Source organism: Ixodes scapularis, unplaced genomic scaffold (genome assembly GCF_016920785.2).
Source record: "Ixodes scapularis isolate PalLabHiFi unplaced genomic scaffold, ASM1692078v2 PGA_scaffold12__126_contigs__length_90152505, whole genome shotgun sequence".
Classification (NCBI taxonomy): domain Eukaryota; kingdom Metazoa; phylum Arthropoda; class Arachnida; order Ixodida; family Ixodidae; genus Ixodes; species Ixodes scapularis.
In genome coordinates, this window is record NW_024609838.1 from 69,454,924 (window position 1) to 69,469,374 (window position 14,451).

At 48.0% G+C, this 14,451-nt stretch overlaps 1 protein-coding gene and 7 non-coding genes across 8 annotated transcripts; all 8 read left to right on the forward strand.

Moving 5' to 3' along the window:
- Window positions 1-1,839: 1,839 nt before the first annotated feature.
- Trnaa-agc lies at window positions 1,840-1,912 on the forward strand. Its single transcript has one exon. It is a non-coding gene; the product is annotated as a tRNA-Ala (tRNA).
- A 68-nt stretch (window positions 1,913-1,980) lies between these two features.
- Window positions 1,981-2,053, forward strand: Trnaa-agc. The gene has a single exon. It is a non-coding gene; the product is annotated as a tRNA-Ala (tRNA).
- A 68-nt stretch (window positions 2,054-2,121) lies between these two features.
- Window positions 2,122-2,194, forward strand: Trnaa-agc. Its single transcript has one exon. It is a non-coding gene; the product is annotated as a tRNA-Ala (tRNA).
- A 67-nt stretch (window positions 2,195-2,261) lies between these two features.
- On the forward strand, window positions 2,262-2,334 carry Trnaa-agc. The gene has a single exon. It is a non-coding gene; the product is annotated as a tRNA-Ala (tRNA).
- Window positions 2,335-7,524: 5,190 nt separating this feature from the next.
- On the forward strand, window positions 7,525-7,597 carry Trnaa-agc. Its single transcript has one exon. It is a non-coding gene; the product is annotated as a tRNA-Ala (tRNA).
- A 68-nt stretch (window positions 7,598-7,665) lies between these two features.
- Trnaa-agc lies at window positions 7,666-7,738 on the forward strand. The gene has a single exon. It is a non-coding gene; the product is annotated as a tRNA-Ala (tRNA).
- Window positions 7,739-7,862: 124 nt separating this feature from the next.
- Window positions 7,863-9,062, forward strand: LOC120846838. The gene has a single exon (XM_040218726.1). It carries the CDS (start codon window positions 7,863-7,865, stop codon window positions 9,060-9,062), a length of 1,200 nt encoding a protein of 399 aa, XP_040074660.1.
- A 3,570-nt stretch (window positions 9,063-12,632) lies between these two features.
- On the forward strand, window positions 12,633-12,705 carry Trnaa-agc. Its single transcript has one exon. It is a non-coding gene; the product is annotated as a tRNA-Ala (tRNA).
- Window positions 12,706-14,451: the final 1,746 nt, after the last annotated feature.

A 14,451-nucleotide genomic window follows, 5' to 3' on the forward strand; every position in this document is an offset into this window, starting at 1 on the left:
GCCATCAAAGGCCACCATTCTACTCGTTCGCTTGTGTATAGAACGTACCTTGAAACCGTAAAAATTAAACTGTTCTTACTCTTAAAAAAAAAAAAGAAAAAAAAAAAGAAAAAAAAAAACCTTTTGCAAGATTTTGTTGCATTGGGTAAACCATGAAACCCGAGAATTGGCTTTTTCCGGTTCTACAAACTCTAAAGGCATCGGTATAAAAAAAAGAATGCAGAAGAAACACACACACACACTCACTCTCTCTCTCACACACACACACACACATATGTATATTATAACGTAATCCGTCAGACACGAAGGAACAAAAGTAAAAGCGAACAAGGCAACACCAATTCTCGACCGGAGTTGCCCGTGAGATTTTGTGGCGTTTTGTCCGTTATTGTATTTCTTCGTGTCTCAGGATTTAGATTATGATGTTTCCTAATCAGCTCATCTGCATATTTTCGCTTCTTGTATCTTGTAGGTTTCATACGATAGCGGCAACCCTTCAAACCTGAAAGCCTACTAAAATGTCCTCATTTAATCTCTGATGACTTTATTCTACGTGTTATATTATCTGATGTTGCACATAGCTTCTACATACACACAAAATAAATACGTGTAAATTAAATTGAGATGTTTTGTATGAACATCAGAGAAAATGATAACCAAAAAGAAACGTTTAAAAGCGCGTACAAGATCCAGAAAACCACGAGCGTTGACAGATACAGCGACATCTTCCTGGAAATATTTTCCACATTTGTGAAATAGACAAAACGTAAATTTACTTCTACCTGAGCTTGTCGTTTTAAGGTGATTGCGCTGCGCACTGCGCTCGCCCGCTTTCAATGGCAAATAGCGTTGTTGATATTTTTAATCTAGCTATTTTGTGCACAAATTGTGCTTATTTTCTTAATGCAGGGCACGCACATTCGCTGACTACGTGGAGCAGTCGTCGAGCACCTCTCCATCAAAGACCGGTTTTTTTCCTTTTCTACACCCTCCCCAGGTGATTGAGAAAACTGCGCTGGAATATATCGTTCATCTGTTGGGGACTTTTTGACCTAAGCAGGATGTCGGTGCCTTTAGAAAAACATATTACCCTAGTTCTTGACTACAGCTCGTACATGGTGAATAGACAGGGGGCGAATTTAGGTTGCAAAAATTGTTTTTCCTTAAGTATAGTGCGCGCCTAGTGCATAAACTTTACGCGGTGCATATTACACGGCCGGTGCCAGTCCGCGGGTAAAACAATAATTCACAGAAAAAAAATTATAAACGTTAATTTGCCCGCAAAGAAGCTTTTAGCATTCCTAACCCTCACTAAAATACTCTTTCATTCTCAAAATCAGTCACGTTTCGTCCTTCATAATGAAAGACCTAGAAAGAACAAAAGTTTGCACCCGTGCATACACCGCAAAGCATAAAATTTCAACTTTTAGACTTGCATCATCCACGAGCCGTGGTCTGGAAAATACGGTAAATCGGTAGTAAAAATGTTCCAGCCCTCGCATGTATACCCCTAGATATATGCGCTTCTCGAGATATAAGTCAGTACAAAGTGCGGTAGTAAACACTTCACCCTGTACAGTGCTCACTTTCTTTCACCACAGCCAGCTCTGGTTTTGTGGCAACTACATTCAATTTAAATGCCGAAGATATTGCTTGGAGAACACCGGGATGGTTGCTCAAATAAGACAAAGGGACATAGCTAAAATTACAGGTATACGCCGGTGTCGTTCGCTTATAACGCCTATAATGTGAAAGAATTTTTGCCTTATTCGTCTAATTTTTGCCGCATATACACAAAGAGAAAATTTAAAAATCTTTAAAATTTCTTGAAGGTATCACGGGGGTGTAGCTCAGATGGTAGAGCGCTCGCTTAGCATGCGAGAGGTACTGGGATCGATACCCAGCACCTCCATCCTTTTGCCTTTAATTAAAGCTCTATTCTTTCAGTGAAATTGTGAAGGTATCTGATACAGGATTGTCGGGGGTGTAGCTCAGATGGTAGAGCGCTCGCTTAGCATGCGAGAGGTACTGGGATCGATACCCAGCACCTCCATCGTTTTGCCTCTAACTAAAGCTCTATTCTTTCAGTGAAATTGTGAAGGTATCTTATAGAGGATTGTCGGGGGTGTAGCTCAGATGGTAGAGCGCTCGCTTAGCATGCGAGAGGTACTGGGATCGATACCCAGCACCTCCATCGTTTTGCCTTTAACTAAAGCTCTATTCTTTCAGTGAAATTGTGAAGGTATCTTATAAGGATTGTTGGGGGTGTAGCTCAGATGGTAGAGCGCTCGCTTAGCATGCGAGAGGTACTGGGATCAATACCCAGCACCTCCATCCTTTTGCTTTTAATTACAGCTCTATTCTTTCAGTGAAATTGTGAAGGTATCTTATATAGGATTGTTGGGGGTGTAGCTCAGATTGGAGCCACTTCCGGCCGCCGAAGCGAAAGGACGTGCGATCATGAGCTCCGTCGGAGCGGTTTCAGCGGCCTCATTGGGCCGCGGTAACAGGACCGAGGAAGGAACGCAGGAATACTCCGTTGTTTTGCCACCACTGCCAACTGGGTCAGTTGTTTTAAATACTGTTTTTCTTCACGCCGACATCAAGGGGCGGCCTTACCGCGTCGAAGAGTTCCGCGACGCCCTGGTTCGTCTCGCCTTACTGCCCGAGGTTATCGCCCTTGGGGCGTATCAAATGAACCATGTGTGGGCGGTGACCTTCAAAAGCGAGGAGGGCAAAAAGAAGTTGCTGGCCGCGTCCGAGCTCGTCGTAAAGGGCCGTCGGTGCATCGTCATCGATCCAAGCAACCAGGACGTGCGGATCAAACTGCATTGGCTGCTCTACAACGTCGCTGACGACGACGTGCGGGCAGCTCTGGCTCCGTACGGAAAAGTCGTCGAAGTTGCCAAGGAGAAGTGGCGCGTCGATGGCTGCGGAAGCGTCGGCACAATGACGCGCACGGCGGTCCTCCGACTGTGGACGACATCCCACACCAGCTGCGGGTCGGCGGCGAGTTGGCCCTCGTCGTGGTGCCAGGTAGGGCCCCTCTCTGCCTGCGATGCCAACGGACGGGACACATCCGCAAGGAGTGTCGCGTCCCCAGGTGCAACGTCTGCCCGCGGGTAGGCCACGAGGGCGCCCAGTGCGTGCGGACGTACGCGGCGGCCACGGCCCCTGTGGGGAGCGACGAGAAATCGGAGCTTCTCATGGACGAGGCCGACGCCGAGGAGGCCGCTGCGGGCTCTGTTGGCACGTCCACGGGTGCCACGCCTGCGCCCGTGGGCGACGCGGCGACTAGCGTGGACGGCACGGTACAGGGTGCGGACGCGACGCTGAAAGCGGCGCTGCGGGACTGTTCGGCCGGCGAAGTGACCGCGCCGAGCACCAGGCATGCCAAGGCCCACGACGACGGGAACGTAGAGGCCGTCGGAGATGTGCCCATGGACGACGCCGTGGCCTCTGCAAGTGGCCTGACCACGAAGCGAACCAGGGAAGACGGCGGCATAGACCCCGCCGCGGCAAGCCAGGAGGAGCCGCCCATCAAGACGGCGCCCATCATGGAGAATGCGCATCACCCCGAAACCGAACATTCCCGTGGACGAGAGGAGGGCGGCCAAGCCACCCCCTTGAGTGTGTGAGACAGAGCCCGATTGGGACCTCGGAGTCTGCGCGACGGGCAGTCAGTCGCCACCACTGCGTCGCGACAGAGCGAAGGCTGTACGGTCCGAGGTAAGCGCCATACGGTCTGTCTTTTCTTTGAATGGCCATCAGCCTAGAGGCAGCCCTACGTTTTGCCACGATTAACGTACGCGGGCTAGCGGCGAGGCGGCGGCAATACCAACTTAGCAGGTTGTTTGCGGACAACGAGCTAGATATTATCGCCGTCCAGGAAACCAAAGTGGAAAGCCAAGAACAGACAGACCGTATGGTGCAGCCTTTTCGAGCTCTCTTTAATAGAGAGTTTTAGTAGATCGTTCCCATGACTCCGATAACGATATCCCGATACACCGCCACCGCCTCCCTTGCGCATGCATAGTATCGTTATCGGGGCTATCGGAGGTATCGGAACGATCTACTAAAACTCTCTAATGTCTGTGTCTCTCATGCTGTCGGGACGTCGGGAGGGTGCTGTTTGTTTATTCGCAGATCAGTTGGCGCTGTCGAGACGGCTGTAGGCGCGAGCGCTTTTGGCCGCTCCGTTTTTTGTGATTTTTCTTATTCAAATGTTGAATGGCGCGTGATTTGTGCATACGCCCAAAATCGCGAACGCGAACGCAAAGAATTTTTTGAAAGTCTCAGTCCGTACCTCGAATGTAATAGAGCTATTGTTTTTCTGGGTGATTTTAGTTGTGTTTGCACTCTAGAAGATCGTTCCGGACAAGTACGCCTACACGACCAAAGTGCTTTTTATTTAAACGATATCGTTGGGAAGAATGCTTTAGAAGACGTTGGATACTGCGCGTCTAACGGCAACGTACAGTTCACACATTTTCAAGGTTATAGTCACGCGCGACTGGATAGGGCGTATATTTCACTAGACCTTATTCACTTATGCAGCCAATACGCGGTTCAGCATGTTTCTTTTAGTGATCACGCGATGGTTATGTTCACCTTGGGTGACAGAGGTAAAGCAAAAAAATGGAATTGGTCACTATGTAAGTTAAACAGTAGTCTGGTGAAGGACGAAGTGTTTAGAGCTGCCGTCAAAGAGTCTTTTAGGACGTTACACGAAAGTGAACAAGCAAGATGGGGGGTAAGGTGGGAACTTTTGCAAGAAGAGGTAAAAATGAACGCGATAGAAAGAAGTACTATATTAAACCATCAAAAAACGAGGAAAGAAAACGAGCTGAGGCGCCAATTGAACGTCATTCTAATCGAAGAAAGCTTAAAACCCGGCGAGTTTCAACAGGAAATAAGGAACATAAAGAATCAATTGGAAGTGATCGATGCTGAAAGATACAGGGGGGCCGTTGTGAGGGCGCGATCCGAAAAGCTTTGGTTAAGCGAAATGCCTAATAAGCGTGCGCTGGGCGATGAAAAAAGATACGCGCAGCGAAATGAGATAAAAGAAATTTGCTGCCATAACACAGTCACACGTGATAAGAAAGCAATCGAGCGAGCATTTGTCGAGCATTATCGCAATCTTCTCGGGCAGAGCACACAACAAGGGGAGGGTTTTGATTCGGAATTTTTATCTTTGATGCCCCAACTCGACGAACACATCCGCGATAGTTTAGAGACACCGATTAGTGTTCACGAAATTCAGATAGCCATCGACGACCTCAGCACTGGAAAGACACCCGGACCAGATGGTCTTGGCGTCGAATTTTATAAGGAGTTTAAAACTGAGGCCGCGTATGTTCTCCAAAAAGTGCTAATCGAGGCGTACGAAAACAATAGATTGCCACCGTCATTTTTAAGAACACATACGGTACTTATTCCGAAATCAGACGATCCAGTTAAGCTTTTGTCTGTTGCTTCTTACAGACCGATAAGTTTAGCAAATGTAGATTATAAAATCTACATGAAAGTTTTAACCACACGATTACAGAGTGTTATCCAATGTCTTGTAGGGTCGCATCAGACTTGCGGCATAAAGGGCCGAACTATTGGCACTAACGTACATGTTGCAAGAAGCATTTTGGAATGTTGTGACGCTCTCGACGGCCGAGTTGCAATGTTGCAGCTCGACCTAGAGAAAGCTTTTGATCGTGTGTCACATCAGGTGCTTTTTAGTATTTTGGAACATGTAAACGTCGGCTCTGTAATAATTAAGGGTGTCAAAATGTCGTACCATGGTTGCTCTACATGTCTAGTAGTGAACAAAAGTGTAAGCGAAAAAATCGATGTTCGGTCCTCTGTGCAACAAGGTTGCCCTTTGTCGCCTCTACTTTTTGCCATTTACTTAGAACCTTTTTGCTTAAGACTCATCAGTAATCATAATATTCGGGGTTTTAAACTGCACTCTAGCGAGGTGAAAGTCCTTTCATACGCGGATGATATTGCCGTTTTTTGTGCTGACCAAGACAGTTTGCGCGAAGTAGTCAGCACTGCTTCTTCTTATTGTGCGAAATCAGGTAGCTTAATTAACTGGGGGAAATGCACAGGGTTCTGGCGCGGGAACTGGGACAGAACACGTAAGGTTTTTGTAAATGTTCAGTGGACAACCTTGCCTGCGAGGTATCTCGGCGTGCCGCTAGAGTATTACCGAGATACCGAACCATATTGGAACGACGAAAAAGAGAGGGTGAGAACAAAAACGGAGAATTGGAAGGGCCGGGATTTGTCCATGTTTGCGCGTGCCACTGTTTGTAACCTTTTTCTGACGGCAAAAATATGGTATGTGTTACAGTTTTTGTCCATGTCGCGCATCAACGTGCAGAAGCTGCACAGAGTGTTCGCAGTCTTCATCTGGGGTTCAACCTGGGAGCGCTCAGCTCGTACGAACTTGTTTCGATCAGTTCGATGTGGTGGGCTAGGCTTGTCTCACTTGTTTATTCGGCAAATTGTATCGAGGTTTATGTTTCTGCGCGATCAGGAAGATATTTTCTTACGCACTGTTATTCAAACGCGATTAAGAAACTTGTTGCCTGAGTTCGTAGTGTCGTCAAGTAACGTCATGTGTTTGAGTGTCCGGGGTTATTTGCGTGAAGTGGTGCTGTCATTCCAGATGTTAAAAGTGCGTTTTTCTTTAGAGTATTTGGGTTCGGTTTCACGGAAAAAACTGTATAAGGACTTAGTGGATGTTTTATTGCCAATCCCCCTGTACAGGTCTTTATACCCCAATAGCTCAGGTTTAGACGTTTTGAAAAGAGTTAAAAGAATGCCGGTAAAACCCACCGTTAAATCGTTTTTCTTTAGATTACACTGCGGCGTCCTGCCAGTTAAGACATGGCTGGAGGAAAAGGGCGTATTTGTACCGTGGTCTACCAATTGTCTCTTATGTAAAAAGCCTGAGACCATAGAACATGTATTCATTGAATGTTGGGATGCCATCTTCCACTGGGACATCCTCCAGCGCACTCTTAAGAAAGAGCTACCCATAACAGCGCAGGGAATTCGCTTCCTGCCCGTTGACAATGACGGCGGGGTTCCCTACGACATGTTTATGGCACTCAGCCTTCACAGTATATGGAAGACGAGGATGGGGGTGCGCCATGCGGACGTGAACGTTCGCACGGTCAGAGAAAACTTTGTTGAAAGTGTGTGTGGCCTACATTCGCGAGGTGTATCGGGCGCTACCTGAACCCCCTGACTGGTGGCACGTCCTGAATGATTTGGTTCTCCTGAAGAGACTTTAATGTAACCACGTCGACAAAGAAGTGATTTACATGTTTTAGCATTTTATCTGTACCAAATGCAAGAACAGGCAATAAAAAAAAAAAGGGTGTAGCTTAGATGGTAGAGCGCTCGCTTAGCATGCGAGAGGTACTGGGATCGATACCCAGCACCTCCATCGTTTTGCCTCTAACTAAAGCTCTATTCTTCCAGTGAAATTGTGAAGGTATCTGATACAGGATTGTCGGGGGTGTAGCTCAGATGGTAGAGCGCTCGCTTAGCATGCGAGAGGTACTGGGATCGATACCCAGCACCTCCATCGTTTTGCCTCTAACTAAAGCTCTATTCTTTCAGTGAAATTGTGAAGGTATCTTATACAGGATTGTCGGGGGTGTAGCTCAGATGGTAGAGCGCTCGCTTAGCATGCGAGAGGTACTGGGATCGATACCCAGCACCTCCATCCTTTTGCTTTTAATTAAAGCTCTATTCTTTCAGTGAAATTGTGAAGGTATCTTATATAGGATTGTTGGGGGTGTAGCTCAGACGGCATTTTGCTTCTGGCACTCGCCGAGAACGGTCGCAGGATGGCTGGCTCCAACGGAGCTGCGACAACGGCCCCAGTTGGCCGCGGTACTTTTGCTGCGTCATCGTCTGCCGACGACTACAAGGTGGTGTTGCCTCCCATCCCAACGGGTGCAACGATTTTAAATTCAGTACTTTTGCACTGCGATTTGAGAGGCCGACCCTATCGTATTGAAGATTTCCGGCAAGAACTGAAGCGGTGCGCCGTCCTGTCCGAGATTGTGGCGCTCGGTGCTTTCCAGATGAACCACGTCTGGTTAGCCACGCTGCGAACGCCGGAAGCCAAGAAGCGGCTCATCGACTCCAAGGAGTTGAAGGTGAAGGACCTGAGGTGTGTGGTCATCGACCCCAGCAGCACGGAAGTCCGTCTACGCCTCCATTGGGTCCCGTATCATGTGACGGACGACGCGGTGAGCAAGTGTTTGGAACCCTACGGCAAGGTTATAGAAGTTGCACGTGAGAAGTGGCGCGTCGAGGGATTCGAGGGCATCGAGTCGACTACCCGGGTGGCACGCATGACGCTGAAGAGCGGCGTCACGCCCGACGGAATGCCTCATCAGCTGCGGCTTCAGGGGGCGAACGTCCTTATCGTAATCCCAGGGAGGGCGCCGGTCTGCCTGCGCTGTAAGCGTGCCGGGCACATCAGGCGCGACTGCCGCGTGCCTAAGTGCTCGGTGTGCTCACGTTTCGGCCACGAGAAGGAGGAGTGCGTAAAGACCTACGCCCGAGTAACTGGTGGAGCGGCGGCGGAAGACCTTTCGCCCCTGACCATGGATGTCGACGAGGCTGAGCGTTCCGCTCAGGGACAACAAGACGAAGCTCTACCGTCTGGTGAGCCCTGCAGTCATCCTGTTGGAGCGGACGGCTCGACTGAAGTCTCGCCTGTAAAGGACAAGAAGGAGGTGGCTGGTGGCTTTCCTGAACCAGACAGCGCGGCACCCCCTCCCACGGCGCCGCCAATGGAGAAGACTGTAGCCCCGCGCGAGGCCTCCCCCCCGACTTTCGAGAAGGCGCCTTCCGAAGGTCACGACACTATGGACGAAACCACCGAGTCCATCAAGCGTGGTCTCGACGAGAACCCTCCATCGACGCCGGGCATGACACCCAGGCCCAACCCTTGGATGGAGAGGACAAAGAAGGGGCGTTTCCAGCCCACGCCCACCTTAACCCCAGATGACCGGAGGCGACTCAACAGCAAGTAAGACGGCTAACGCCTGGTTACAAAGACTGACGTCCGAAAGCCAAGGCAAGTGCTACAGCAAAACACATGATTTGTACGTTCCAACCAGCAATAACGGTCGCATCGCTAAATGTTCGAGGTTTGAGCACCAGGAAAAAACAATACCAATTGCAGCGTTTGCTGCTTAAAGAGAAACCCGATTTCTTAGCGGTGCAAGAGACTAAAATGGCTGACGAGGAACAGGTTGCTAGTGCGCTTAAGCCTTTTCTGCCGTCGTACGAAGTTTGTGTCACCCACGCGGTTGGTTTTTCTGCCGGTTGTTTTCTTTTTCTTAAAAAGTCCCTGCCCTTGTCGGAGTTAGCTGTAACCACCGACACGGAAGGGCGGTTCATCATGTGTGATTTTTCCTTGGCGTCCTTTCAGTGGCGAATTGTTTGTGTGTATGCGCCTAGTACGGTTAAAGACCGTGCTTCCTTTTTTATTGGCTTACGCCGTTTTCTAGATTGTGATAAAACGATTGTGTTGTTGGGCGATTTTAACTGCGTTGTAAGGGCAGCAGACAGAACGCCCCTGAGGCGGAGCAGTGACAAGAGTGCGCAAGTTTTAAGCGAACTGGTTGAAGACTTTGACTTGGTTGACGCCGGAACGGTGACGAATGAAACCAGCGAGATTCGTTTCACCCATTTCCAAGCGTCGTCTCATGCGCGCCTAGATAGAGTATACGTATCGGCCTCCGCGGCAGCAATGTTAAGAAAGTATCGCGTCACACCCGTGTTTTTTTCGGATCATTGCATGATTTCGACAACGATCGGCGAAAAAGCGCCGCCGAAGGCCAAGTTTAACTGGAAGCTGTGGAAGCTTAACACAAAACTGCTTGACGATGAAAGTTTTCTTGCAGCGGTAGATAACGTCTTCAAAACGTTTTTTTAAAACCGCAAGGGACGATATATTCGAGACATGGGAGCTCATCAAACAGGAAGTGAAGATGCTCGCTATCGAAAGGTCGTCGATTTTAGCGTACGAGGCACGTTGCGACGAACGTGGCTTAATCGAAGATTTGCAAGCTCTGTCAAGAGCTGAGTGTGAGCGACCCGGCACAGCTCTTAAAGATTTGGAAACGGTGAGGCAACGCCTGGCGCATTTTCATCAAGAGCGTTACCGCGGAGCCATTGTTCGGGCTCGATCAGAAAAGTACTTGATGGGAGAACAGCCTACTAAACGGTCTTTGGCGGATGAGAAAAGGTTCGCGCTTCGCAACGAAATTGGCGAAATCGAGTACAACGGAGTGATTAACACTAGCCCAAGTAGTATTGAGCAGGCTTTTGTCGCACACTATAGGCAAGTTTTTGAAACCCAAGTTAAAGGAAGGCAGGACCCAATGTGTGGAAAACTTCTAGAGTCCCTGCCGCAACTAACGGAAGAGGAGAAGGAAAACCTCACAGAGCCGATCACTCTTCAAGAGGTCGAGAGAGCAATAGACGATTTGCCGAGATCGAAAACGCCAGGACCGGACGGGCTATGCGCCGAATTTTATAAGAAATACAAGAGCGTAATCGCTCCGCTTTTTTTAGAAGTCATTTGTAAAGCATACGAAAGGAAAGTGCTGCCGCCGTCGTTTTCACGTACATACACTGTGTTAATTCCCAAAAGCGATGACGTTGCGAAACTACGTCAAGTCACTGGTTTCCGCCCTATAACTCTGTGTAATGTAGATTACAAGATTTTTGCTAAAATCCTAGCGAGGAGGTTCCAGAGTGTTGCCTGCCAGCTCATTGGAGGTCATCAGACGTGTGGAATACAGGGTCGATCTATTTTGACGAATGTACACGTTGCCCGAACTGTTTTGGAGGCATGTGACGATGGCATGGGCCAAGTTGCCATGCTTCAACTGGACCTAGATAAGGCTTTCGATCGAGTTAAGCACGATGTCCTTTTTGATGTTTTAAAGCACGTGAATGTGGGCGAGCGTATTTTGGACGGGGTTAAAATGGCGTACCAAGAGTGCACCACTAGGCTCATTGTGAACAGGGAGTTGACTGAACCGATACGTGTGCGAACATCCGTAAGACAAGGATGTCCCTTGTCGCCGTTATTGTTTAACCTCTATTTGGAACTTTTTTGTTTAAGTGTTCAGAACAGCAAGCAATGTCACGGATTTCGGATGGAAAATGAGGAGATAAAAATCATGAGCTATGCAGATGATGTCGCGGTTTTTTGTAGCGATAAGCCAAGTATTAGCGCGGCTGTGACGTTGGCAAGAGACTTCTGTAAGGCTACAGGGGCAGCCATAAATTTGAGCAAGTGCCGTGGGTTTTGGCACGGAGAGTGGGCCACAACCCCTTCGGTGTTTGAAGGGGTGTGTTGGGACCGTGTGCCGTGCATTTACCTCGGTGTGCCACTAAAATGTTACAGGCAAAGCAAACCCTATTGGTCGGGAGTCGCCGCCGACCTGGACAGGCGCGCTTCCCGTTGGAAGCAGCGTGAGCTGTCCATATTTGCCAGAGCGACAGTATGTAATATTTTTCTCATTGCAAAATTGTGGTACGTGATGCAGGCCATTCATTGTGCTCGCTTGAATGTGCAGAAATTTCACCGTGTTTTTGCCACGTTTATTTGGAATTCGAGGTGGGAGCCGATGAGGAGAGACAATCTTTTCCATCGGATTCGTCACGGTGGTCTCGGTCTCTCGCATTTGTTTTGCAAACAGATTGTGTCCCGATTCTTTTTTCTGCGAGACCAAGAGCATCCTTTCATACGTACGTTTATACAAACCAAATTGTCTCCTCATTTGCCATCTTTTCTTGTTTCGTCCCATGGCGGCGAACTTAAGAGATTAGTGGGATATCAAAAGGAGGTGGTAGACGCAGTGTTATTTTTGTCTGCCCGTTTTTCGTTTCAGTATTTGTCCGCTGTTAGCAAGAAAACGCTTACACGCGATTTATTGATAAGTTTGTTTCCAGACCCGTTGTATAGAACTGTAGTCTGTAGCGGGGGCCAAGATGTGCTCAAGCGAGTGAAGAATATGTGCGTTCCCCCTTCCGTTAAAACGTTCTTTTTTAAACTGCATTCCAATACACTGCCCGTTAAGGTGTGGCTTGAAGGAAAGGGTATTGATGTGCCGTGGTCGGTAGACTGTATTTTATGTAAGAAACCTGAGACCATCGAGCACGCTTTCATTTTTTGCTGGGATGCGGTTTTTTTTTGGGATGTGCTGCAGCGCACGTTAAAGAAACAACTGTGCATTAGCCCATCAGTTATACGTTTCTTGAATGTGAGTAACGATGATGGCATACCTTTTGATATGATTATGTTGTTGGGTTTGTGCAGTATTTGGAGGTCGCGCATGGCGGTCCGTCATGCCGACCCTAGTGTGAAAGAAGTGCATCATTATTTTTTCAGCCTTGTTAAGCAAGTGGAAAGTGTTTTTTCAAACCGTAAAACGAAACCCGAGTGGCTAGAAATTTGTAAACCGCTCCTCGAAATGCGAGGATTTTAATGTACCCTGCAATAAGACTTGCAGAGTATTTTTTTTTAAAGTGACATGACCGTTTTTGCATTCCTCCTGCAATAAAGAAAAAAAAAAAAAAAAAAAGGGGGTGTAGCTCAGATGGTAGAGCGCTCGCTTAGCATGCGAGAGGTACTGGGATCGATACCCAGCACCTCCTTCCTTTTGCTTTTAATTAAAGCTCTATTCTTTGAGTGAAATTGTGAAGGTATCTTATACCAAATCATATTGGTCGGGAGTCGCCGCCAACCTGGACAGGCGCGCCTCCCGTTAGAAGCAGCGTGAGCTGTCCATATTTGCCAGAGCGACAGTATGTAATATTTTCCTCATTGCAAAATTATGGTACACGTGATGCAGGCCATTCATTGGGCTCGCTTGAATGTGCAGAAATTTCACCGTGTTTTTGCCACGTTTATTTGGAATTCAAAGTGGGAGCCGATGAGGAGAGACAATCTTTTCCATCGGATTCGTCACGGTGGTCTCGGTCTCTCGCATTTGTTTTGCAAACAGATTGTGTCCCGATTCTTTTTTCTACGAGACCAAGAGCATCCTTTCATACGTACCTTTATACAAACCAAATTGTCTCCTCATTTGCCATTTTTTCCTGTTTCGTCCCATGGCAGCGAACTTAAGAGATTAGTGGGATATCAGAAGGAGGTGGTAGACGCAGTGTTATTTTTGTCTGCCCGTTTTTCTTTTGAGTATTTGTCCGCTGTTAGCAAGAAAACGCTTACACGCGATTTATTGATAAGTTTGTTTCCAGACCCGTTGTATAGAACTGTAGTCTGTAGCGAGGGCCAAGATGTGCTCAAGCGAGTGAAGAATATGTGCGTTCCCCCTTCCGTTAAAACGTTCTTTTTTCAATTGCATTCCAATACACTGCCCGTTAAGGTGTGGCTTGAAGGTAAGGTTATTGATGTTCCGTGGTCGGTAGACTGTATTTTGTGTAAGAAACCTGAGACCATCGAGTACGTTTTCATTTTTTGCTGGGATGCGGTATTTTTTGGGATGGTGCTCCAGTGCACGTTGAAGAAACAACTGTGCATTAGCCAATCAGTCATACGTTTCTTGAATGTGAGTAACCATGATGGCATACCTTTTGATATGATTATTTTGTTGGGTTTGTGCAGTATTTGTAGGTCGCGCATGGCGGTCCGTCATGCCGACCCCAGTGTGAAAGAAGTGCATCATTATTTTTCAGCCTTGTTAAGCAAGTGGAAAGTATTTTTCCAAACCGTAAAACGAAGCCCGAGTGGCTAGACATTTGTAAACCGCTCCTCGAAATGCGAGTATTTTAATGTACCCTGCAATAAGTCTTGCAGAGCATTTTTTTTTAAAATTGAATTGACCGTTTTTGCAATCCTCCTGCAATAAAGAAATAAAAAAAAGGTGTAGCTCAGATGGTAGAGCGCTCGCTTAGCATGCGAGAGGTACTGGGATCGATACCCAGCACTTCCATCCTTTTGTTTTTATTTAAAGCTTTATTCTCTTTATAAAATTAGGCGGAGTTTCGGCGTTGTCGGGCGTAATGTCCAATCATGCGACATTTGTTGCGCATCGCCTTTCGTGCCGGACACAGTTCTTTCGAATGTTGACTCTTTCCACAGCGTGAGCAGTGTTCAGTCGATGCTTGAAACTGATGGCGAATTCCATGGGCGTTTTGGAGCGCGCCGGGGTCAGTTGACCAGATCCGGACTGGAGCACACGATCCGAACGGGGTCGGGCCGCCTACGGATCCCCCGTGGAACATGACCACTGCTCCGGGATCGGCGGATGCCTTCCCGTCATTCAACTGCCCGGGAATCCCCTTTCCGCGGCCGCCGCGGTCGTTTCAAAGACGTTTTCGCAATCGCGGCGTTAACACGTGTTCGACGCACGACTGGCAGGAATGGCTCAGGCGCTTCTG